The sequence below is a fragment of the Esox lucius genome, chromosome 12 (assembly GCF_011004845.1).
Source record: "Esox lucius isolate fEsoLuc1 chromosome 12, fEsoLuc1.pri, whole genome shotgun sequence".
Taxonomy (NCBI): Eukaryota; Metazoa; Chordata; class Actinopteri; order Esociformes; family Esocidae; genus Esox; species Esox lucius.
The window spans coordinates 23,370,788-23,397,583 of record NC_047580.1 but is presented as its reverse complement, the minus strand read 5'-3'; the positions used below and the strand labels follow the sequence as shown (position 1 = coordinate 23,397,583).

The 26,796-nt window shown below is 39.3% G+C and overlaps 1 protein-coding gene across 2 annotated transcripts in view; it reads right to left on the bottom strand.

Annotated features, from left to right (window-relative positions):
• The window catches only part of grm4 (glutamate receptor, metabotropic 4), a 285,814-nt gene that overhangs the window by 34,028 nt on the left and 224,990 nt on the right, over positions 1–26,796 (bottom strand). For both annotated transcript variants that reach the window (XM_020051365.2, XM_034296161.1), the window contains exon 7: positions 5,150–5,350. In XM_020051365.2, coding sequence (XP_019906924.2) covers positions 5,150–5,350 — 201 coding nt within the window. The remainder of the gene's footprint in view (positions 1–5,149; positions 5,351–26,796) is intronic.

Genomic DNA, 26,796 nt, shown 5'->3' with positions numbered 1-26,796 from the left:
TCCTCTTTGCAGATCTTCTCCAAGTCATTAAGGTTTCGAGGCTGACGTTTGGCAACTCGAACCTTCAGCTCCCTCCACAGATTGGCTAGGCCACTCCAGGACCTTAATGTGCTTCTTCTTGAGCCACTCCTTTGTTGCCTTGGCCATGTGTTTTGGGTCATTGTCATGCTGGAATACCCATCCATGGCCCATTTTCAATGCCCTAGCTGAGGAAAACAGGTTCTCACCCAAGATTTGAGGTACATGGCCCCGTCCATCATCCCTTTGATGCAGTGAAGTTGTCCTGTCCCCTTAGCAGAAAAACACCCCCAAAGCATAATGTTTCCACCTCCATGTTTAACGGTGGAGATGGCGTTCTTGGGCAGCATTCCTCCTCCTCCAAACACTGCGAGTTGAGTTGATGCCAAGGAGCTCGATTTTGGTCTCATCTGACCACACCACTTTCACCCAGTTCTCCTCTGAATCATTCAGATGTTCATTGGCAAACTTCAGACGGCCTATACATTTGCTTTCTTGAGCAGGTGGACTTTGCGGGCGATGAAGGATTTCAGTCCTTCACGGCGCAGTGTGTTACCAATTGTTTTCATGGTGACTATGGTCCCAACTGCCTTGAGATGATTGACAAGAGTTCTCCCTCCCGTGTAGTTCTGGGCTGATTCCTCACCGTTCTCATGATGATTGCAACTCCACGAGATGAGACCTTGCATGGGTCCCCAGACCGAGGGAGATTGACTGTTCTTTTGTGTTTCCATCATTTGCGAATAATTGCATCACCTTTTCACCAAGCTGCTTGGCGATGATCTTGTAGCCCGTTCCAGCCTTGTGTAGGTCTGCAATGTTGTCCCTGACATCCTTGGACAGCTCTTTGGTCTTGGCCATGAGTTTGGAATCTGATTGATTGATTGCTTCTATGGACAGGTGTCTTTTATACAGGTAACAAATAGAGATTAGGAGCACACATATTAAGAGTGTGCTCCTAATCTCACTCGTTATCTGTATAAAAGACACCTGGGAGCGAGAAATGTTTCTGACTGAGAGGGGATCAAATATGTATTTCACTCATTAAAATGCAAATCAATTAATAAAATTTTTGACATGCGTTTTTCTGGATATTTTTGTTGTTATTCTGTCTCTCAGTATTCAAATAAACCTACCATTAAAATGATAGACTGATCATTTCTTTGTCAGTGGGCAAAAGTACAAAATCAGCAGGGGATCAAATCATTTCTTTCCCTCACTGTATGCTGAGCAATTGTTGGCTGCTTTTCCTTCACTTTGCAGTCCAACTCATCCCAAACAATTCAACTGGTTTGAAGTCGAGTGATATGTGAGGCAAGGTTATCTGATGTAGCACAATCATTCTCCTTCTTGGTCAAATAGCCCTTACACAGCCTGAAGGATTGAAAAACAAATGATAGTCCCACTAATTCCAAAAAAATGGGATGGTGTATTGCTGCATTATGCTGTGATAGCCATGCTGGATGAGTGTGCTTGGAATTCTAAATAAATAGCAGACAAAAGCAAAACACCATCACACCTTATCCTATCAGCCATGCTACATCGTACAAAGACACAATGGTTGCATCCAAAAATCTCAAATATGGACTCATCACACCAAACAAATCCTGAACAAATCCTAATTCCTAATCTGCTATATCTGTGGCGAGGCTCGAACACCGGTTGCTTGCGTGGAAGGCCGTGTCTCTTACCACTATGCAAAAAGAGTAGTCAGTCACTCACTCACTGATTCACTGAATCAGTAAGAGACATTTGCCCTACTTAGCAGGCTTCGCTTACTTGGTCAGGCCATAAAAAGGAAAAATATTTACATGTATTGGTTGAATATATTCCTAAAATACACCAATAGAATTTAGGCTAACTTGTGCTTTTGAAGTAGGCTGAGAAGAAGCTCTCAACATTTCAACTTCAAGTCATAGCCGATGTTGGTGACTAGACACATTTTTCTAAATGCTCTCTGCTCTAACCAGACTACTCAGGCTCCATCCGAGCACCACTGAAATGACACTGTGGCTCAGTTTAATTAAGTCAGGATTTAGTGAAAAATTATTGGATTCTCTTGCATTACAGTGCCTAAATTAGTGATGCTGTGATTCTGTGATCTGTGATTTTTGTTGAGTATTCAGTTCGATACAATGATTTGGCCCAGGTCCATTAGCCATGGTTTGTCACTGTAATCTTTGTATTCTAATTCACTGTCCAAATATCCAGTAATATTGGTTTTACACCCTTTTTTAGCTGGCAAACCAAAAGTAAAAAGTAAAACTTGTTAAGAGTTTGAATGTTTTATCTGTTTTTATAAAGTACTTTGGTTGTTTTCAGTAGTCCACAGCGGACGTTCACAAAACACTGTTTCAGAGTGTGGTCTTAGATTTCAAGTGTGATTCTTTTGATCAGTCCCGATGTTTCCGCTTCCTGTAAAAAAGACAAATGTACTGTACATTTATAGGCAAGCAAAATGACAACTTAACATTCTCTTCTGAGATCAATAGCAAGACAGCAACATTCACAACAAATGCCTTGTGATATTAGCGCACCTGTTAAACAGTCCCATATGTAAATCAAGACAGAAGCACACAAAAAAGCCCTTCTACATGAGGGAAGTACTGTTGCTAGTTCACGTTAACCATGTTAAGTAGTAATGACTGATGAAGTCAGGTGAGGACAATGAAGAATGTCACATTGTCAACAACGTCCAACAAGATAGGACCTGAAAAACAAACATTATTGATGAAAGAAGATTTGGAGGAGACTGTAAGCTACAGTTTTTGGATCCCTATGAGCTTGTTTAACTGTGTTTGTTACTAGCCAAATAAAAGATGGTGTCATAGATGTTGTTCAGTTGCATTCAGTCAAAAGCTAATTTAAAGGGTAATTTCTGCATTCAGTTTGCATTATTTTAGTAAGATGTGTTTATGTTTGCATGTAGATGTTTAGGTGTTTATAATAGGTGAGCTAACCTATGTATTATGCTTATTAACTGTGAATGCAGCCAAAAGTTGTTAGGTATCTAGAGAAGTTAGGTATCCCAGATCTCTGATAATATATCTAATACTGTGCATCCTGTTCAGTAAATGTTTGCTAATGTTTCGTTTGTGAGCACATTGACTCCTATTCACTCCCAGAATTACCCAGAATGCACTGTGAAACCCATTGAAAAAGCATGGGTAACAACCAGTGGTAGTAAATAGGATACAAACTTGATTTCCAATCTCCCCAAATGTGTCTATTCTTGTAATGTGCCACATAGGTCAGGAAGTGATCAAGCAGTCATCTCTGTTAAAAAGATGAACAGGAAGCTGAAGTGGTTTTGCGGTTCTATGGAAGTGATTAGCTGGTATGACTGCTCAATATACACTCTGCCTGATAGTGTCAACATCCATGCATAACACGAAAATCTGTGGATGGTTAATAAGAGCCCTATGATAAGGCAGCTCTCCAATTTTCTGTTCGGCTATTAAATTATATTCTGACCCTTCGGCTCGAGCTGCCATTCTCCAACTGGAGTGTGCCTTTCTCTAGGATCACACAATAGCAGCTATTACCATATAATTAGCTCTTAGTGAGGGTCTGAGCAGTCCATGGGTGTCAGGATGCACATGTTGCATTCTGTCTAATTTGCTTGAACTCTGTGTCAATCTGACCTTATGCTCACTTTATGTATAATTAGAAGCACCTTACTGGAACAGAAGAAAGCAACAGCAGACAGAGATCGTACTCTAAAAGTACCTATGAGGGCAATGAGTCACACAATTGGTTATTAAGCGACCTGGGTTTTTCATTCATTTAAATTTGAACACCTGTGTGGATTTGAGATGAGGTTTTAACTTTTGCCTTTCTATACTCGTTGAAGGCTACTAACACTTCAAATTATTTTCTATCAACCAATATTCCATACAAATGCAGGTCAATTTCTCTGGCCTGAATTTGTTTTATCAGTTGGCTCCACCACATGACACAACAATATCTACATGGATACCAAGAATACCATTGAAGGTTCATTCATCAGGCTGCAAATCTGAAGACCAAAGAGAATTCTACAGATGGTTGAGATAAAGTGATACAAATGCAGTAATTAGGAAAAATAAGTAAAATATCCAGATATTTGGAAATCCCGGTGAGCACAGTTGGAAAAGGAAGTGGAAGCTGAATTACAACCACCCCATGCACTGCCAAAAAAAAGATATCCCTCAAAACTCTGCTTTCAAAAACAGGAGAGTTTTAAGTAAAGCCATGGAGGCCAAAAATCACTTTGTAGTAGCTACACAGTTCAGCATCTGTGAGCACAGTAATGGTGCATAAAACTGGTCTGTATTGGAAGGTGGCAAGAAAAGAAGCCGTTCCTTAACTCTTAACATCTAAAAGCGTGAGAGTGACCCAGCTGCAATGTGTGAAAACATTTTGTAGTCAGATGAGACAAAGAATAGATGTAGCGAAGTATAGTTAAATACTGCAAGAAAACCTGCTTCAGTCCGCTAAAAAAACAGCTTTCAAAATTCACCTTTCAGCAGGACAATGATCCAATTGGATATTCAAGGATGAATAAACATTTTCTGACTAATATTTCCCAAAATAAAACAGATTTTGGGTGTCAGTGTTTTAATCAAACAGAATGAAATGTCTAATTCAGAAAAAATGAGAGAACGGGTCAGGTTCTAAATACTTTAGCAAGGCACTGTGTATTTATTTTATTGGTGTAATTTTGTCTATGGGAAAATCAATGCTAAGTTAGGTTTGCGTCACTACAAGCCCAATTTGAAATGAGTGTCTAAAATCTGCAGAAAAAGTATATTTTGTAAAAAAACTAAATTGTCTAAGGTTTCTCTAGACATCTCTAGACATCTCATGTACTGTAGCACCCCTGTTCAACCAAAACCAACTCAAAAAGAGAGGGCAGCATCGAACTATCCTGTCCTGCAATATCCATTCAAAACTGGATAACCTGCATGTTATGTATTGCATGTTATTGTATCCATCTTAGCCCAACTTCATTGGATTTCTACTATATGGTCTACTATAGTCTTCATATGAAAGAAGGCTTTTACATGGTCTATGAATGTCTCTATCCATACTGGTTTGGATGCATAGTATGTTCACATGAGTTAAGTGTTTGTGTATTATAAAGACAGACCTGTAAATTTGACAGTGCGAATGAAATTGAGCAACATGGTTCCATTGATGGTTTCCATTTCGGAGCAGAGGCCCACTTTGCCTGGACAGAGTTCCCTGTGCATGTTGTGTAGGGCATGAGCCATGGCGTAGACTGCGTCCACCACAAATTGCACCTTCCCCTCCTGCTCATAGATGGAGTCCTGCCCGATCCGCTCGTGATCTGAAGGAAAACAAATGTAGAAGTCACTATCAAATTCCGTCATTATACTGTAGCCTAACCTTCAAGTAGTAAGATTAAGTAAAAAAATGAAGAATGCATTTCAGTAACATAGTCGATCTTAACACAATTTAATTCAATATAGCAAATTTCCCTATTGTTTTTTTATTTTCCCCTGTTGTTTTTTTATTCCACCTCTACTGTAATCTCTAATTCAATTGATTTGACCCGTGCTGAATAAAACTGAATATTATAATATATAAAAATGTATGTCAACCAACCCAAGTGCAATGATCAAACATCAGTAGTTGCAGGCAAACAATAAAATGTAATTGTGTTCCTACCCATAATTATGGTGGCTCTATTCACCCCCTTGGACTTCTCCACATTTTATTGTGTTACATTTAGGAGTTTTTATCACTGATCAACACAATAAAATCTACAAATTAATTAAATAAATTACAAACTCAAAAGAGAAAATAATTGATTGTGTAAGCATTCACCTTATTTGGTCAAAGTTTGGTAGAGGCCCCTTTGGCAGACAATTCAGGCATGACTCTATTTGGATAGTACTTTCTGGATATGGTAGTTTAAAAATGTCTCAATATATTCAACTATTTCCACATATTCTCAGTTGGATTAAGGTCTTGGCTTTGACAGGGCCACTCAGACATTGACCTTTTTTTTTGCAGACTTTCTTGCAAACTTCAAAAAATTATATTCCAGGATTTGTATGTACTCGTGCATCCATAAAAAAAGCATTTCAGGTCCAGACCAAGAGAAGCAACCCTGTTGTGTGATGTCACCACCACGTTTAAAGTTAGGGATGATGTTCTCAGGATGATGTGCTGTGTTGGGCTTGAGCCAAACAGTGAGTTTAGCGTTGAGGCCAAAATGCTCTATTTTGCTCTCATCAGGCCATACAATCTTTTTCCAACTGTTCTCAGAGTCTACCACATGCCTTCTGGCAAACTCTAGGCAGGAGTTGATGTGTTTGCCACTCTCCCATAAAGGCCTTTTGTGAAGCACCCAGCCTATTGTTGCAGTATGAAGTGTCTCCTAGCTCAGCCGTGGAAGACAAAGGATTTTAGAGTTGCCATAGGCCTCTTGCCGGCCTCCCTGACTGGTGACCTTCTCACATGGATTCTGTGTTTGTTGGAAGCCAATTTATAGACAGATTCACAGTTCTGGCATTCTTTCCATTTCCTAATCATGGACTTTACTTTTCAATGCTTATTTCCTACCACTGATTGGTGTATTTAATTAACTGTATTCTGGAATTTCTTTTGAATATTATTTTGTCTTTAAAATGTAGTTTTTGTTAGGAACTGCACTAACCAACTATGGGACCTCACAAAGATAGGTGTGTTCAACTTACATTATGTGTAATACCTTAATTGTACACAGGTGGACTCCATTCAATTAATTATATGACTTCTAAAGACAACTTGTTGCTCCACAGCTCAATATTTGTAATACATTTGGAACAATTTGCAGCTTAAATTTTGACATTAGTGTTCATCAGTGGCCTGATTTTTTGTTTTATAGTTTTAAGTTGTAACACAATAATGTGGAAAAGTTCTAGGGGTTTGAATACCTCTGTAATCTTGAGCTTGCCTGAAATTAAGCTTACCATTATGTGCTATTTGTTCCAGACATTAAAAAGCAAGCCTTTTATAAGATTACAAATAAGAATTAAGAAGAAAGCTTGTCATATATGTTATCATGGTCTAGACATGATCAATGAAAAAAGCCTCTGAGTCAGCATGTAAATCAGCACCCATTAATGCATTACAAAACTGTCAGGCTTTACTGTCTGGCTTGTGTGCTCTGTTTAAAAAATATTCAGTTGAAGCTAAACAGAACAATAAAAAGAGGCCTTGGCAAAGGAAAAATGAGGGATGCTTGGAAGGGCCCAAAAACACTCTATGAACTATCAACCAAGCTGACTGGGCACAATATCCAATCAAAAGAAAAGTGAATTTTTCTTCTGTTTGCAGAGAGTCTGAACTCATTGAACTTCAGACCTCAGTAGTGAGAATCATGTGTAAACGTATATTTAGCACAGGGTTAATCTGCTGTGTTTATAGACGCAGCAGATGGTAATAGGATAATTAACATGAATGTCAGTGAACAAATTCAATTGCTCTGTTAACATCTGCAAATATTTTGAAATTCAGACAGAAATGTTAAACCATTTATTGGAGAACTATGCAAAGCAATGTAACTACAATGTCTTGGCCTTAGGTTCTGCTCCTCTGGGGTAACTCACTGGCATTACATGATCTTGTATATGATAATTGTTGGATGTAATTGTTGGGCCCTGTCCGGGGCCTCCCCCGGATAGGGCCACATTGTCACTGCACACCCATGTCTAAGCCCAAGGTTTTATGCTGATATATTATTGTGCCGGGGGAGTAGGGTCAGTTCTCCGTCTCCACTGTAAATCCTTGTAAATCTAAGGAATGCACTCTCTATATTTTCCTTGTCTCCTGCTCCATTTAAACATTAACGTTACACAAAAAGGTAAATCCCAAATGAACAAACTTGAAACTTAAGCTCTACCGCCACTCAGAGTCTAAATTAGGTTTACTTGACTAAGGCCATGGGTTGGGGTGCTCTCTCCACCTTCTCTGGAGTGCTCCCACTTGAATCCTCCCAATCAGTAGGGAGTGGCAGCAGGTGTATGTGTTCTGTGAGCTATTCAGTTAAGGGTTCAGTCATCTATTCTGTCCTATTTACAATTTATACAGATGACTCTAGGTGCTCATGCCGTGACATAACATAGCATACTCAGATGACCCAGTTATTCTTGACACCTCTAATTCTAATTCTGATTATAAAATTAGGCAAAACTGTCATCAGGGTGCTAAAAACATCAGGGCGTCTTAAGCTAAAATGTATTTTTAAAGAAACATTTATGTTTGTTCTGTGTAACCCACTTTTTCATAGACATTGATTATTTGTGAATAATATGTAAGCATTTGTATGTATTCATGTTTCATTATTGCTGATTATATGTTTATTATGTATCTGTCTTTATCCTATCCAATTTCACACACCTGAAGTTATTTCTAGATAATTAAGTAATTCAAATAAATGAAATACAGCCCTTGTCATTATATGCATGGCTGTCTGGGGTATATTGCCCTCCATGATTATTGGCACCCTTACTAAAGATTAGTAAAGAAGGGTTATAAAAATGTCAACTTTTGTTGAATTAGCTTTATGTCATACTGACATTTTTTTAGTAAAGTTATTCTGAGAAAAAAAATCATCAAGAAATAATCATTTCTAACAAAACCACATTTATTGGCACCCCTAGAAACTCATATAAACAAAATGTAAATGAAGCATTTTTTTCTATTTAGATTAAATTTTTTTAAGATGATCAGAGTGTTTTGGAACTTTCAAGCAGTAATCATGACTTCCTGTTTCACTGAGGGTACAAATGAAGTGACACTGAGGCCATATTCCCTTATTCACGCATCAACATGGGAAAGATAAAAGAAAACACAAATCAAATAAAGGAAACGTGTGTCAAAGTTCATGAATCAGGAAATGGCTATAAAAAACATAGCTACTTGCCTGAAAAGGCCCATATCTACCGTTAGGGAATGAGAATTGGGTTACACAATCAAAGAAAAGGCTGCCAAAAAAAAGCCCTTCTGTCATTACACCACAAACATAAGTGCCTTGAAAATGCTAAATGCTACTGGAACTTTGACTGGAAGCAAGTGCTTTGGTCAAAGATTGACCTTTTTTGCAACAAAACCGAAAAATGGCTGAACCGAAAATAACCTGATCCCCACTATTAAGTATTGTGGAGGTACTGTGGTGTTGTGGGGTTGTTTTTCCTCCAAAGGCCCTGGGAACCTTTTTCGGGTACATGGCATCATGAACTCCATGAAATACCAGGACATTTTAAATCTGAATCTGACTGCATCTGCCAGGAAACTCAATCTGGGTCATCATCGGATCTTCCAGCAGAACAATGATCCTAAACATACATCAAAATAAACATAAAAATGGTTCACTGAACACAAAATCAAGCTTCTGCCATGGCCATCTCAGTCCCCTGATCTAAACCAAATTAAAAACCTGTGGGCTGAGCTGAAGAGGAGAGTGCATAAGAGAGGACCAAGGACCCTGGATGATCTGGAAAGATTCGGTAAAGAGGAATGGTCTCAGATTCCTTGTTTTGTATTCTCCAACCTTATTGGATGTTACAGGAGAAGACCAAGTGCTATTTTTTTGGCAAAGTGAGGTTGTACGAAGTATTAAATGCTGCGGTGCCAATAATTGTGGCACCCCTACATTGAATACTGAGCATTTAATACAATAATTTTTCTCTGAATACATTTACTTAATTTGAAGGTTGTATGTTTGCAATTTCTTTTCAGTGTGACATTAAGCTAATTCACCAAAAGGTACATTTTTAATAAATGATCGCAGAGGGCACTGTACATGTAATTATATTAGAGTTCACTAGAGACAATAAATAAACACATCTGCATAAACTGAGAGATTAAGAAAGATAATATAACAGATGTTGTTAATCTGCTATGTTCTACTGTTCATCTTAAGCAGTTGATCAAGCAGTGTGATGGAGAAGTGGAAAATTGGAAGACAGAACAAGAAAGGCCAAATAATTATTCAGTATTAATGTAATGAGTTATGACAGGTGTATGTTAATTATAGCCAAGGTGGTTTCAAAGCATAGGAAATGTGTTAATCACCCAAGCAAGGATTAATTAAACACCCTGGTCCTGCTGCCCTGTCAGTGGGCCTGCATGGTGAGGGAAAGTGGGACACTGGCCTTTTTTTCTGATTGTTTTGGTTGTAATTAAAGCATTTGTGAGAAGGACAAACCACAAACAGCCAACTTATACTGAACACAATTATAAACGCAACCCTTTTATCATGAGCTGAACTCAAAGATCCAAGACTTTCTCTATGTACACAAAAGGCCAATTTCTCTCAAATATTGTTCACAAATCTGTCTAAATCTGTGTTAGTGAGCACTTCTCCTTTGGCGAAATAATCCATTAACCTCACAGGTGTGATATATCAAGATGCTGATTAGACAGCGTGATTGTTGCACAGGGGTGCCTTAGGCTGGCCAAAATAAAAAGCCACTCTAAAATGTGCAGTTTCACTGTATTTGGGGGGGTCCGGGGGACCCGAAAACAAGTCAGTATCTGGTGTGACCACCATTTGCCTCACGCAGTGCAACACATCTCCTTCATATATAGAGTTGATCAGGTTGTTGATTGTGGCCTGTGGAATGTTGGTCCACTCCTGTTCAATGGCAGTGCGAAGTTGCTGGATATTGGCAGGACCTGGAACATGCTGTTATATACGCCGATCCAGAGCATCCCAAACATGCTCAATGGGTGACATGTCCGGTGAGTATGCTGGTCATGCAAGAACTAGGAAGTTTTCAGTTTCCAGGAATTGTGTACAGATCCTTGCAACATGGGGCCATGCATTATCATGCTGCAACATGAGGTGATGGTTGTGGATGAATGGCACAACAATGGGCCTCAGGATCTAGTCACGGTATCTCTGTGCATTCAAACTGCCATCAATAAAATGTACCTGTGTTCGTTGTCCGTAACACAAGCCTGCCCATACCATAACCCCACCGTGACCATGGACCACTTGATCCACAACGTTGACATCAGCAAACCGCTCACCCACACAACGCCATACACGCTGTCTGTCATCTGCCCTGTACAGTGAAAACCGGGATTCATCCGTGAAGAGAACACCTCTCCAAAGTGCCAGACGCCATCGAATGTGAGCATTTGCGCACTGAAGTCGGTTACGACGACAAACTGCAGTCAGGTCGAGACCCCGATGAGGACGACGAGCATGCAGATGAGCTTCCCTGAGACGGTTTCTGACAGTTTGTGCAGAAATTCTTTAGTTATGCAAACCGATTGTTGCAGCAGCTGTCCGGGTGGCTGGTCTCAGATGATCTTGGAGATGAAGATGCTGAATGTGGAGGTCCTGGGCTGGTGTGGTTACATGTGGTCTGCAGTTGTAAGGCCGGTTGGATGTACTGACAAATTCTCTGAAATGCCTTTGGAGATGGCTTATGGTAGAGAAATTAATATTCAATTCACGGGCAACAGCTCTTTTAGGCATTCCTGCAGTCAGCATGCCAATTGCACACTCACTCAAAACTTGCGACATCTGTGGCATTGTGCTGTGTGATGGAAGTGCACATTTTAGACAGGCCTTTTATTGTGGCCAGCCTAAGGTGCACCTTTGCAATAATCATGCTGTCTAATCAGCATCTTGATATGCCACACCTGTGAGGTGGATGGATTATCTCGGCAAAGGAGAAGTGCTCACTAATACAGATTTAGACAAATTTGTGAACAATATTTGAGAGAAAAAGGCCTTTTGGGTACATAGAGAAAGTGTTAGATCTTTGAGTTCAGCTCATGATAAATGGGGGCAAAAACAAAAGTGTTGCATTTAGAATTTTGCTCAGTGTAGATGCTTTTTGTATGAGTGTTTTTATACAAAAACTAGGTTAGTTGTGATCCCATACACATCATGAATATAGAATACAGCAACAAGACGTTGGCAATTATTTGGTCACTGGCAGGAACATATTTATAATAACAAAAACAAATTATATGCATGATGCAAAATGGCCAGAACTAAACTCAAAAAGAGATGTCAAGGCCCAACGTTAACTTTTATTCTCATTGGCTCTATTGGGCCAGTTGGTCTGAAACCTACAGGGCCAGACTAAAAAATTTAATAAAATAAAATACACACAATGCAATTATATTGTACAGAAGTATTGTATGTAAATATCAAACAATCAGAATATTGATTTATACCACAGTTTTGCATGTGATGTGAGATGAGAGCTGATACCAGCAATTGATGTTTACATAAACATGATACAATGTACATTGTTACTTTTTAATAAATAGTTATCAAAATTGTACTATAAATATGATCATTGTTTCATGAAGATACTTGCATTTGATGTGACATATAAAAGCTTCATAATAAATCAATTGAGTTAATATATTTATGGTTATATAAATATGGCGCAATACACATTCAATCTAACAGATAGTAGTAGTTGCACTAATTGGCTTCTTGTTTGGGGCTGATAAGCGCTTAGGCAGAAGTAGTTATTAACATGAGACTTACTGTCGATAAGCTATGTCCGTATGGGTTCTCTATCCGTATTCAGACTATGTCACGGTTTCCCCCATTTCACAACATGGTAGGCAGTCATAATTTGTTTTTCGATTTGGCTACGCGCCACCTCATTCATTCCGCAGGGTTGTCAGCAACCCGTTTGGCTTCGATACACGCAAAATGCTGCAGGGATTTAAGAGCCTGTTTTTGGTAGTTGTTTGTTCCCTTGAAAAATAACCATGCCTTATCGTCTTGTGTCGGGAAGGCACGACAGTACATGTCCCTTGCAATTATTTTTTGGGGGAAACTGTTCTTTCCATGAAAACAAAAATGATCACTTTCGCTTTGCCTCGCATAATGCCATGTTTGGGTCCTGCTCTGGAATGCACTATCATTGGTCGAAACAGACGAGCCGTCGAATATTATTGGTCAAAAAGACAACACCGGTACTGTACCACAAAGAGGGGGGAAAAGAAGCCATACAGATATATTTTTATGCGACAACAAAGGCGAACGTTTTAATAAGACTGCGATTCTCAGAAATGGAATGATTTGAAATCACTGCACACATTTTAATCTGTAAAGATCAATAAAAGTTGCATCCAAGCCCTGTAAAACTATAATGACAATTTTCCACTAGGTAATTATAGCGTTGCAGTCGGATAGCCAAACATATTCTAGAATTGGAAAAGGTTTCTGGATCAAATCCCAGAGATATATGAAATGAACAGGATCAACTTTAAGTCATTTAGCAGACACTTTCATCCAGAGTGACTTACCATTGTAAACGTTTTCATACCCCCTATGGGAATTTAGAAAAAGGTATAAACTTACTCACTCCCAAAGTAAAATTAGAGAAACTGGCTAACGGAAAAGGACATGAATAATAAAGAAAGTCGCCCATTGATGCATAAATGTCGCCATTTTAATTGATAAGTCATTTGGAGCTGGAACATATGCAACTTTCTTCCCCTATGGGAATTTAGCAGACAACCCTGGCTTTGCAAGTGCCATGCATTTTCCAAGTTCCACCCACTTCCTTTAAGGCAATAATACTCCTGGTCAAATTGTTTACTAAGATAATCAAAGATTTGTGCTTGGGCAACTGAGTAAGCAGACTGGATAAGTCATGCTTGAGATACATTGGGAGGTATTAATGAAAATATATACTGATAGTTAATATTAACCATGACCATGCCTCTGAAAGATAATGAAAGTAATATATTTCAATATAATTTCCTGACTTTCACATATAGTTTGTTATTCCCTAATTTTGCTGTATCCAATTGCTGTTGACACCAAACAGATCTAATACAGATGAGTTCTTCCTAGTAATGCGTGCCAATCAATTTAGCTTTTTTACATACTGCTCGTCCTACCGGGATGTCACATAGGTCAACGCCTGTGAAGGCATGCTAACTCACTTGACAACCGCAGTTAACATTGCACTGGCACCCAAGCCACCTACAGCGTGATAACACCTTGGAAATATTTGCTAACAATGCCTCCCTGTCCCCGGGCAATGCTGGCCATTTTGTATTGCCAATGGTGCTTCCCAGCCAATTGCAAGCAAATGGCACAATCAAGACTCAAACCTGGATTGTGGTGGACAGCTTGGTGCAACAAAATAGGTTTTGGTATGATGAAATGCAATGTTTTTGTATGTTTTGTGCTTTGTAGATCTGTTATGAAATCCCTCCTTTCCAGTGATACATGGGAAGGCAACATTGCACTTAATCAGTCTAGTTCCCATAGGAAAGTAGTCTTGGTGCCTTTGTGCTGATTGCCAAGCGTTATCCCTGATGAATGGGACTCTGTCACATACAGTATTACTCTTGCATTCCGTAAATAAGGACTTTACTGCCCAGTGTTGACGGCTGTGATAAAAATCGCAAGGAATGTCCTCCCCTTTCCCTTCAGACCAGCTCCAGATCCAACTTCAGCTCTCTCAACTCACTTTGTCTCTTAACTAATGCCTAATCCACTAATTCCCTGAATTTAACAATATATAAGATAAAGAAAAACAGGATGGAGTAACTGGTAAAGTTGTGTTTTGTTTTCCGCATGACTTGTGAAAGGTCAACCAGGCTAGTTCTTATCTAAACAGCAGCATTTAATGCAAAAGAAAATGCTGGCATGAACAGATACTTCTTTGTGCTGCTGTTATCTACAGTCGGCATCAGTATTTTACCAGGCTAGGGAAATCAATTTAATTGAAGTATTTGAATGTTTAAAAAGCTTGAAGACAAAACAAGTCCAGTTATGGTATTGTAATTGTGAGTCACAGGTGTACCAATCGTAAAAGCCTCTTTCACCGACACAGTTAACTGCGCCGTGTTTTTAACAACCCAACTGATGATTCTAGCATTGTTGGGTTGCAAGCACCATAGCACAACCTGCAAGCATTGGCCTCCTGGCTCATAGCCACGTGGACTGAGCCCGCTAAATGCTACTGAAAATGAAACGAGCATGTAGTAACCTAGCGGGCATTTTCCAGTACCAACATGAATCTGCACAGTCATTTAACCTGGGTCAATATATTTTATTTAAATTATGAATATCCTGCCCACCCTTGTCACCCATTGTTCCAAAGATCTATCTTTTAGCGAGTGGGCAGGTCAGTTATGACCAAAGTAATCACACTGTCTAGACAGTTTTTTTCAACAGCGTTCTGGCCCTCGGCAACCAGCCATCTGTCCAGTAGAGACTTAAACTATGTTCACCACATCAAGCCACCTCCAAACAAAAAATTTAAAGCTCCAGTCTCCTGCAAACAAACTTTGTTTGTCTTATTGCATCTACAGTTGATCATAAGTTGGCGTACCCTGGCAGAAACTGTGACATTTTGTCATTGATTTTGAAAATATGACTCTTCATGCAAAAAAGACTGTCTTTTAATTTAAGGATAGTGATCGTATGAAGCCATTTATTATCTCAGTTGTTTGGCTCCTTTTTAAATCATAATGATAACAGAAATAACCCAAATGGTCCTGATCAAAAGTTGACATACCCTTGAATGTTTGGCCTTGTTACAGACACACAAGGTGACACAAACAGGTGAAAATGGCAATTAAAGGTGAATTTCCCACAGATGTGGCTTTTTAAAATGCAATTAATGTCGGTGTATGAATTGTTAATGAATTAGTTAGCTCTCACGCCATGGGGAGTAGAAAAGGACAAAAGACCTGGATAACTGGGTAACGGAACTTTATAAATATGGAAGAGGATATAAAAAGACATCCAAAGCCTTGCAACTGCCAGTCAGTACTGTTCAATCACTTATTAAGAAGTGGAAAATTCAGGGATCTCTTGATACCAAGCCAAGGTCAGGTAGACCAAGAAAGATTTCAGCCAAAACTGCCAGAAGAATTGTTTCCGGATACAAAGAAAAACCCACAGGTAACCTCAGGAGAAATAATGGCTGCTCTGGAAAAATACGGTGTGATTGTTTCAAGTAGCACAAAATGATGATACTTGAACAGAAATTAGCTGTATGGGCAAGTTGCCAGAAAGAAGCCTTTACGTCGCCAATGCCACAAAAAAGCCCAGTTACAAAATGCCCGACAACACCTTGATAAACCTCAACTTCTGGCACACTGTAATTTGGAGTGACGAGACCAAAATAGAGCTTTATGATCACAACCATAAGTGTTATGTTTGGAGAGGGGTCAACAAGGCCTATAGTGAACAGAATACCATCCCCACTGTGAAGCATGGTGGTGGCTCATTGATGTTTTGGGAGCTCTAAAGGCCCAAGGAATCTTGTGAAAATGTATAGCAAGATGAATGCAGCATGTTATCATAAAATACTGGCAGACAATTTGCATTCTTCTGCACGAAAGCTGCACATCGGACGCTCTTGGACTTTCCAGCACGACAATGACCCTAAGCACAAGGCCAAGTTGACCCTCCTGTGGTTACAGCAGAAAAAGGTGAAGGTTCTGGAGTGGCCATCACAGTCTCGTGACCTCAATATCATCGAGCCACTCTGGGGAGAACTCAAACATGCGGTTCATGCAAGACGACCAAAGACTTTGCATGACCTGGAGGCATTTTGCCAAGATGAATGGGCAGCTATACCACCTGCAAAAATTCTATTCCAAAGACTGCATGCTGTCATAGATGCTAGAGGGGGCAATGCACAGTATTAAGAACTAAGGGTATGCAGACTTTTGAACAGGGGTCAGTTAATATTTATTCTTTGTTGCCATGTTTTGTTTTATGATTGTGCCCTTCTGTTATGGCCTACAGTTGAATGTGAATCCCATGTGTTTTGCCTGCTCACTGGTTTTCTTTATAAATGGTACATATATTACCAATTCTCCAAGGGTATGCAAACTTTTGAGCACAACAGTGTAGCACTGCAAATTGAACGCTTCTGCTCCCCACTCAAAACTTTCCTTTTAAACTTTTTTGGAAAGGAAAGAAAAAGGTGGCAGTGATCTCTTCATAGTATATGAATCCTGTAAATGTGTATATGGTTGAGTCATGCATATTTTATACTCACTGCTCATCATCTACGCTCACGACCCGGTTCTATACAATTGTAATGTATTTTGTGTCTTCTTTGTCTAAAATCGGAGGCTATTTAGAAGGAATGTGCTCTGGTGGTCGCTGTCTTAGCGTCACCTCCAACCTGCTGCCCATACTATCTCTCTCCCTCGTGGGTCCTGTTGGATTCCAACAAGATTTATTAAACATACATACAGAATGTGTCTTGGGTGGCTTCCATTCCAGCTCTTTCCACATTTCCCTCTGTCTGCTCTCTAGGTGCCTCTGTATACCTCCGTTGACGAAGTCACAATGAGTTGCAGCTGGGCGGGGCAAGGCTGACCCTTCTGGTTGCCCCAGGGAGGTTCTGGAACTGTATCCGGTATCCTCACTGATGGTACGCGCTACATTGAGTTTCAGCTCTTCTTGCAGTGGGCTGTCTTTTAACGGGTGACAAATGTAAAAAAAAAAAAAAAGAGGAAGGCGACTGGATAGTGTTTGATGTGCTGCTCCAGTTGCTGGAGAATCCATGCAATCCAGCCAAGGCTGCCGATGAAGATTAAATGTCGCCTTTTTATCGTTCATAGGAATGCCATCAAGGTGGGCCTTGAGAGTGTGAAAAATATAAGAGGCCACGTTATGTGTTCTGACTGAGTATACACACAGTAATTCCACTGAATGATGAAATTCTTTTGCTAGCAAACTCCAGGCACTGCTATGATCAGACACCTAAATATTTTAGAGCCACCTTTGCCAGCAATTTTCCAGCTTTGCACACATGGAAACAACAGTTTTTGACCATTCTTCTTTGCAAATTGCTCAAGCTCCGTCAAGCTGAATGTGCACTTCCGGTAAACAGCAATTTTCAACTCTTTCCACATATTTTCAAAGGTCAAAGGGGGATGATTATTTTTGTGACCCACTGTAGGCCTGTGGGAATTTCTTCTTCTTGTTATTTAAAACGCATTTCTTGAATGAGCTTCAGTTTTTATTATTATAGCTAATCTACAGTAGGTGTCATAAAAACAAGTAAATTACAAAGGCTTGGAAATGTCAGACTGTCAAAACTGCACATATAGTTTTGACCAATGCCAAAAATGAAAGTGTTCTTTTCCTAGAAAAGTACGTCAGCTGTTATACCAACCTCAACCTATGCAATTTCAATGGATGTTTAGGAGCTACTTGCTAGCAAATTATGTTTACAAGATTTGACAACTCTAAGGTACTAATTTTGTCAGGAGACTGAAATACATTCTGAGATAAACTAAGAAAATGTTTTGTGTCCTCTAACAAAAAATGGTTGCTTTAACAAAGGGAGCAAACACAGAAAATGACAGATTTTTACAAGGGTTTCTGAAAGTCGACTCAATGCTGTCAAAATACAGGGGCAATTTGTTCTGAAAGATCACTAAAAGTGCCCTGTAAATCAACAGAAAAAGCCACAAAACAGGGACAGGTATAAAGAATCATAGTGATTCTCTGCAATTCTGATCAGACACTACGTCAAACAGCCCTGTCAGTGTAGTACACTCTCAAAGTATGGCTAAATCCTAAATGATCCTCTTCGGGCATCGGTTCTGTGTTTTAAAATGGAGTGAAAATAATCACCAAAAAAGCGCTGCACACCAAAAGTGCGTTAAGAAGAGCAAACTGGTTCTGTGCACTGTAGTTTGTCAGATACTGGACATGTCTGCAGTATCATGTTGCGCATTAGAGACTCCTTGTGGTAAGCTGGGCATTCTGCAAGCTCAATCATAGTTGTTAGAAAAAGATCCCGCTCATTTTCAAGCACATTTGTGCCTGCGAATACTTGCTGATTTAGTGAGCACATCAGAAGGGCTTGGCGAGATGTACATCAGAGTACACACCATCCAGTGAGATTGTTACAATGATGTACGGCCATAATCGCTAACTGGACATAGATATCAGGTGGACTTCACACGTTATAATGGATAAGGGTACCCAATAATATTAAACTCTTTTGTTCATGTCTGATTTCGAGACCTAACACGTAAAAGATAAAATACCTCCTTAAATAAATGTTTAACTAATTCTGAAGTTTTTATCTCATAAAACTACAAAAGAAATGTTAATTAGAATGTAATGCTTGTTTTTTCCTCCCGGTAGAACATGAATTGCATTATTCGCAAGTGTGTCCACAATTGAATGGTTTTACTGATCCCCTTGCCACTATCTGGAAATTACCCTTTGAGTTTTGTCAGAATAACTTTGGGGTTGACATTGGGTCCCATTTTTTTACATTTGATCTTAAACAGCATCAAAAACTTACCAGGTCAATTTAAACAAAAACCTGGTTGCCTTTGCTTCGAGGATAGGATAAATCTGCTTGAAAGACAATATCCCCAAGCACAAATTAAATATTTAATTCACCACAATTAATTAGTCCCTGAACTCCCTGAAAGAGATTGAAAACCTGTAATTTTAATTAAAGAGCGAAGTTAATAAGCACCAACTGTCAATGAAGGATAAGATTATGAATGGTAAATAACAATAATATTTATAATAGAACAGATTCTTAATTATGTGGGTTTATTGTGATGTTATCCTTTGTTATATATTACATACATACAGTGGGGAGAACAAGTATTTGATACACTGCGGATTTTGCAGGTTTTCCCACTTATAAAGCATGTAGAAGCCTGTAATTCTTATCATAGGTACTCTTCAACTGTGAAATATCCAGAAAATCACATTGTATGATTTTTAAATAATTAATTTGCATTTTATTGCATGACATAAGTATTTGATCACCTATCAACCAGTAAGAATTCCAGGTCTCACAGACCTGTTTGTCTTTAAGAAGCCCTCCTGTTCTCCACTCATTACCTGTTTTAATAAAATGATAATTAATTATTTAAAAATCATACAATGTGATTTTCTGGATTTCTCTCACAGTTGAAGTGTACCTATGATAAAAATGACAGACCTCTACATGCTTTGTAAGTAGGAAAACCTGCTAAATTGGCAGTGTATCAAATACTTGTTCTCCCCACTGTATATAATGTAGAACTGCAGAAGCTTAAAAAAATACTTTTGAAAGCCCTGGATCTCTGGTTTGATGGATTAAAGACACCAAAAAACATTTTTGAAGCGTATTCTGATATGTTGCACATTTTCTTTCTTGTACTGTTTTCCATATCCTTCATAATTTATGGTCATCATAAAGTAATGCCAGAGACTTTATTCCAGTAATGGATTGGACTGGTTAACTCTTGACAGTAAGACATATTAAATTAATGTTTTATAGAATTCTACTGGTGTTTCATCTTAAATAGTTTTTTGACAAATTGGACATTAAAGCATATTCTATAACAGAATTACTAGTTGGAAGCATCTAAAGTAAAAATTTGCAGAATGTATCCCTATTCTATGATTTAAAACACATCTATACAATTATGATTAGACTGTCGACCGACTTTGATGAGTGCTGACTCAACTGAAGCTAAAGCAGAAGCCACTGATGTGTTCTCCCTGTATGGCAAATAGCTAAGGGCCATTTCTACTGATAGTTCTACTGTATGTTTGTCATTAATCATTCATTTCAACACTTTATTTCTTCAGCTCATTGATTAGCCCACCTTGGGTTGGCAGGGTAAGTCATTTAATTGGCTTACCTTGTTTCATCGGGCTCTAGTAACCCTTTGGTGTAACTTGGGCCAATAAAAACTGGGGTTAAGATATAGAAAACATAGGTATAGAAAATCTAGGCATAACACCAGGGCTAACCTCTATTCATACAGTCAGTGCCATGGTACCTTTAATGACCACAGTAATTTAAGGCACCTGCACTGAAGACAACACACAACACAGGACAATGTCCCATTCTCTGTTCAGGTATTTGATATTTAGACCAAGGAGCTGAGTACCCCTGACTGGCCCTCCAACAGGGAGCAACTAGAATTAACTCCATTTAGCTTCAGAGGCAAACCAGCAGAGGGATGTATGGTGCAATGATGCTAGCACAGCACCGGCCCATTTGCATTATTTAACCATGTAAACCATAGGAATGTGCGGTTTGGGGAGGATTACAGTATCTCACAAAAGTGAGTACACCCCTCACATTTCTTTAAATATTTGATTATATCTTTTCATGTGACAACACTGAAGAAATGACACTTTGCTACAATTTAAAGTAGTGAGTGTGCAGCTTGTATAACAGTGTAAATTTGCTGTCCCCTCAAAATAACACAACAAACAGCCATTAATGTCTAAACTGTTGGCAACAAGAGTACATCCCTAAGTGAAAAGGTTCAAATTGGGCCCAAAGTGTCAATATTTTTTGTGGCCACCATTATTTTCCAGCACTGCCTTAAACCTCTTGGGGATGGAGTTCACCAGAGCTTCACAGGTTGCCACTGGAGTCCTCTTCCACTCCTCCATGACGACATCACGGAGCTGGTGGATGTTAGAGACCTTGCACTCCTCCACCTTCCATTTGAGGATACCACACAGATGGTCAATAGGGTTTAGGTCTGGAGACATGCTTAGCCAGTCCATTACCTTTAGCCTCAGCTTCTTTAGCAAGGCATTTGTCATCTTGGAGGTGTGTTTGGGGTCGTTATCATGTTGGAATACTGCCCTGTGACCCAGTCTCCGAAGGGAGGGGATCATGCTCTGCTTCAGTATGTCACAGAACAGTACAGACATTCATGGTTCCCTCAAAGAAACAAACTCCCCAGTGCCGGCAGTACTGATGCAGCCCCAGACCATGACACTCCGACCATCATGCTTGACTGTAGGTAAGACACACTTCTCTTTGTACTCCTCACCTGGTTGCCGCCACACACGCTTGACACCATCTGAACCAAATACGTTTATCTTGGTCTCATCAGACCACAGGACATGGTTCCAGTAATCCATGTCATTAGTCTGCTTGTCTTCAGCAAACTGTTTGCGGGCTTTCTTGTGCATCATCTTCAGAAGAGGCTTCCTTCTGGGATGACAACCATGCAGACCAATTTGATGCATTGTGCGGCATATGGTCTGAGCAGTGACAGACTGACCCCGCACCCCTTCAACCTCTGCAGCAATGCTGTCAGCACTCATACGTCTATTTCCCAAAGACAACCTCTGGATGCATGTGCACTCAACTTCTTTGGTCGACCATGGTGAGGCCTGTTCTGAGTGGAACCTGTCATGTTAAACCACTGTATGGTCTTAGCCACCGTGCTGCAGCTCAGTTTCAGGGTCTTGTCAATCTTTTTTTTTTTTTTTTTGAGATCCTCAGAGAGTTCTTTGCCATGAGGTGTCATGTTGAACTTCCAGTGACCAGTATGAGGGAGTGTGAGAGCGATAACACCAAATTTAACACACCTGCTCCCCATTCACACCTGAGACCTTGTAACACTAACGAGTCACATAACACATGACACTAATTGGGCCCAATTTGGACATTTTCACTTGGGGGTGTACTCACCTTTGTTGCCAGGAGTTTAGGCTGTGTGTTGTGTTATTTTGAGGGGAGATCAATATAACCAATAAGTAATTGGAAAGAGTGCCTTCATAGAAGTTATATTTAACGAACATACAATTGACATACACAACATTCAGCTATTTGATATTACCTGCCCATGTTACCCAATTGTGAGCTCCTTGCTGTAACATGTAGGCCTATTTGCTATATGCAAAACAAACAAAAAACATTTAAGCATTCTTTAGCAACAGATCATCTGCAGAGAAGTTGGTGTATTTTGAATGATCTCATTAATTTCTGTACGGACTGGAAAAGAGACAGCAAATGTTGGCTATTTCAATGTCTTCTATTACAGCATCCTGCTGCTATGTTTTCTTCCATTCACTGTACTCTTGCCAGGAAGTCTACATTGCCTAGTATCTAAAATATTTCACTGTAAATGTGTACAATGGGTGCAATCTATAGCTCTGGGTCAGCAAACCAATATGAGGTTATTGCATAGGCTTATGTTAAAAATAATTAATTAGAAAGTACCTTATAAGCAATGTCAACAGAATATTTTATTCAGCAAATGAATGAGCTGATACAGGATTTTGTTTGGGATTAGCTCATGCTAATGCATGAGTATTAAGCAAATTAGTACAATGTACAAACCACAATATCAATGTTCTAATCCATCCTGCTAATATTAATGAGCAGACTAGTGATGGTGAGCTCTAAACTGCATAAAACCATGTAGGCCTATAAAAACTGAGATTCGGTGAAAGATCAAAACTGACGTTGATTTATCAAAATTAGTCCCCACAGTTGGTGAGCCAGTGGCGCTGTCCCGGTCAGAACCGTACTGAAAACCTTCATTGACCTCACACAGCAATGGCTTAACAGGTTTTGTATTTTTTTTTACCCTTCCATTTCAGGCTGCATATATGATATGTTGTTTATAGGTAACTATCTATAAGTAGAATGCCTTTGATACCTCATTTAGCCATGAAAACACACATTAAAAATTGAGAGGTTTTGATGATATGGGAGACATATCAGCACATACTGTACAAGACATAATATTATTATTTCTGAGGATGTGTTTTGGCATGACGGTGCCACTTTTAAGTCCAATGTCCAAAATACTGGAATGCATCTTTAAAGTCCACTATTTCTGGCCATTTGTTTTAAAAGTGTCATGTCATGTATGTGCTAAATTGTGCCCCATGACATCAACACCACTCGCATCAGACATGGAAATTAATGGTTAACTAGGGTATGAGTTATTCTATGCAAAGATTATATAAACATAAACCACATATTACAAATTGAGAAGTTTAATTTTGTGTTAAATGACCCACACTGCATCTTTAACTGTGGGTCCATGAATTTATCAAATACTTTCACAAGTTTACACAATCAAAGCAATGTACTAGAGTCAAGGATGACCAAAAATCATTCAAGACAAAAGCCTGCGACCTGGAACTTGGTATTGCAGCCTACTGTACAGACATATTTTCAATGGACTGTATATTTTATAACCTCATACCTGTTGCATGTGAGGTATATAATATACATGTAGTAAATATTACTTCTCTACAATCTCCCATAAGTGCAGACAAACTATATATACTTGACATTTACAGTCATAGTTAACTCACCGCAGAGATGAAGAAACTGCTGTGTGCTGTGTGCAGTGGCCTGAGAAAAAGTTGTCTAGATTTCTTGCCCTGTGGTGATTACAAATAAAAAGGCTGAACTGCTGATGCCAATTCAATCTAAGGCTACAATCATTGGGATTGTTTTTCAAGGTACAAAACTCAATGCCTGATTTTTTTTCATCAAGTACAGTTTCTTTTTGGTCTGTACATCAGTGACTAATGTTGTACGTCAAGCTACAAGAAAAGATACACCAAACATTGCTTTGTCATGGAACGTGGCCTTGATTAAAGACAGCTTTTCAGTTTCTGAGAGTGTGTGGCCTTGGCCCGTCACACAAATAATCCACAGATAACTCGTCTCACTCTCCTCCTTCCACTGGCCTTGATGACTCATGTCCATTGGGATGGTGAGCAATGAAGTGAGTCAGACATGTTTGCTTGACTCCTCAGTGCACCCAGACAGGAGATCTCACCTTGGACTGACGTCAACAGCGTGAGGAGCATTTGGGTGTTCCATGCACATTCATTACATAAAAGGCTATTTTATATTCAAAGTAATTCACTGGCTGATGAAGGTGAGCCCAAGGTTGGGAAGTAAAAGAGTACAAAAAAAATGAAAACACATTGGATTACTTGTGAATTCAGAATGGACCTGTGCATGAAAAGAAAAAAAACTAGTTCCGGTTTCCAAGATACGGTATTCAAATTGTTGTCTTAAAAATACAGTGGGGAGAACAAGTATTCAAGTATTTTGCAGGTTTTCCCACTTACAAAGCATGTAGAAGTCTGATAATTTTTATCATAGGTACTCTTCAACTGTGAGTGACGGAATCTAAAACAAAAATCCAGAAAATCACATTGTATGATTTTTAAGTAATTAAGTTGCATCATACAATGTGATTTTCTGGATTTTTGTTTTAGATTCCGTAGAGCTGTAGAGCTGCCTCATTGCAACCAGGTGTTTGAATCCTGACTAAAGCATACTAATAATTCCGAGGGGGCACTGTCAATTGGATCCGCGCTGCCCAGGGGGGATGGATGGGTCGGGGTGCTCAATTGTGGTTTTTGGCCGGGAATTCGTTTTTTCTAAGAGCGTGTTTACCAGAAAATATTTTCTAGTTGAGCAAGCAGTGTGAGAAGAACAGCTTGGCAAGATGAGCTTGAAGGAAAACATGTCTTAATCTTCAACTAATACCTCACCCGGCATTGAAAAACATGTATGGACATGTAACTAGTAACTGTAATTGATTACATTTAAAAGGTAACATGTCCAACCCTGGGAGATTGACTGGATGTTTGACAATATTCTACACAATAAACAGAGCTCCATGGATTCACAGAGAAATCCTGAAATAGTGCTTTAAACAATAGTGCTTAAAAAGTTAAAAAGCTATAAGTGCTTTGTTTATGTCAATGACATTTACCACACTCATAAAATGTCACTGGCACTGAGAGCCTCCTCAAGTTGCTATGGACCTGCTTAGTTCTGAATGTGGCAGTCTCTTGGCATGTAAATTCCCATGATTTTCCAAATCACTTAATCATCAAAGAGCAATTTCCTCTGATCTAGTTAAATGACTCCAGTCTAGGTAGTATTTCTAGTCAGATGGCAAGGCACTTGCTCCGGCTGGCCGACACGTCCACTGTGATATCAATGTGTGGAATTATATTGCTTAGTGAATTGGCTTAGTGGGATGACCTGTCTGCCATGCTCTAGTACATGTCTTTTGTCACAATCTGGCCATAGTCACATTCAGAAATACAGGGTTTACAGGTTGAGGTTCTCTCACCCACAATGCAAACCTAGAGAGGTGAGGTAATTCATTATTCTGAGTTTGATTATTACTTGTTTTCCGGGGGGGGGGGGGGTTGGACCAGTGATGAACATACTAACCAAGTTTGGACCAGTGATCTATCCTACATCCTAACCTGAAAAGGAAACAATGAATACACTGTTTGAAACAGGGCTCACAATGTCTGTGGTTGACGTGGTCGTAGACAAACTGCGTGTAGGGTCAAAGTGGTTGTCAACAAACCCTGGGTATCATTGAGGACATAAAGCAAAGAACAGTCCTACAACCAGACATAAACTCTGACTGTAACTCATGAATATGATAAAGCTGAAAGATACTGTTAAGCTTATATCCTGAACCTCTGAGAGGGTATGCCTGGGTATCAGTCCCCGTAACCAGCTATGTCTGTGTTGTTTTTTTTTATTTGAGTGCTTTACAAGCCCAGATTCCTCAGTGCAGTATTTAAGTTAAAATCAGCCATTTGCCAATAACGAGGGAACATTTCTAAAATACATGAGAGAGGTCCCTGAAATTAGATAATTAACTCTCATTTAGGATTATATTTCAAGTTATGTTGTGTATTTGAGCAAATCAATCATTATACAGAGGGTCAATAAAAAAGTATTACAGAACGTGACCCCTGAAATACAACATAGTGAATGGTACAGAGAGAGAAGGAGATAGAAGAAATAGAAAAAAATTGGAGCAGGAGAGAAAAAAATAAGAGAAGAGAGAGAGAGAAATGATAGTGATGGTGGTGGATGTGGCGATTCTGAGTAGTGGATATAACTCCTTCCTGTACCAAATTACAGTGCTCTTGGGGCGACTCACTGCAGGGGAAAAATCTGCAGCAATATAACTCAAGAGCTGCCACCATGACAACTGATGAAAGGTACCAGTATACACAAAAGG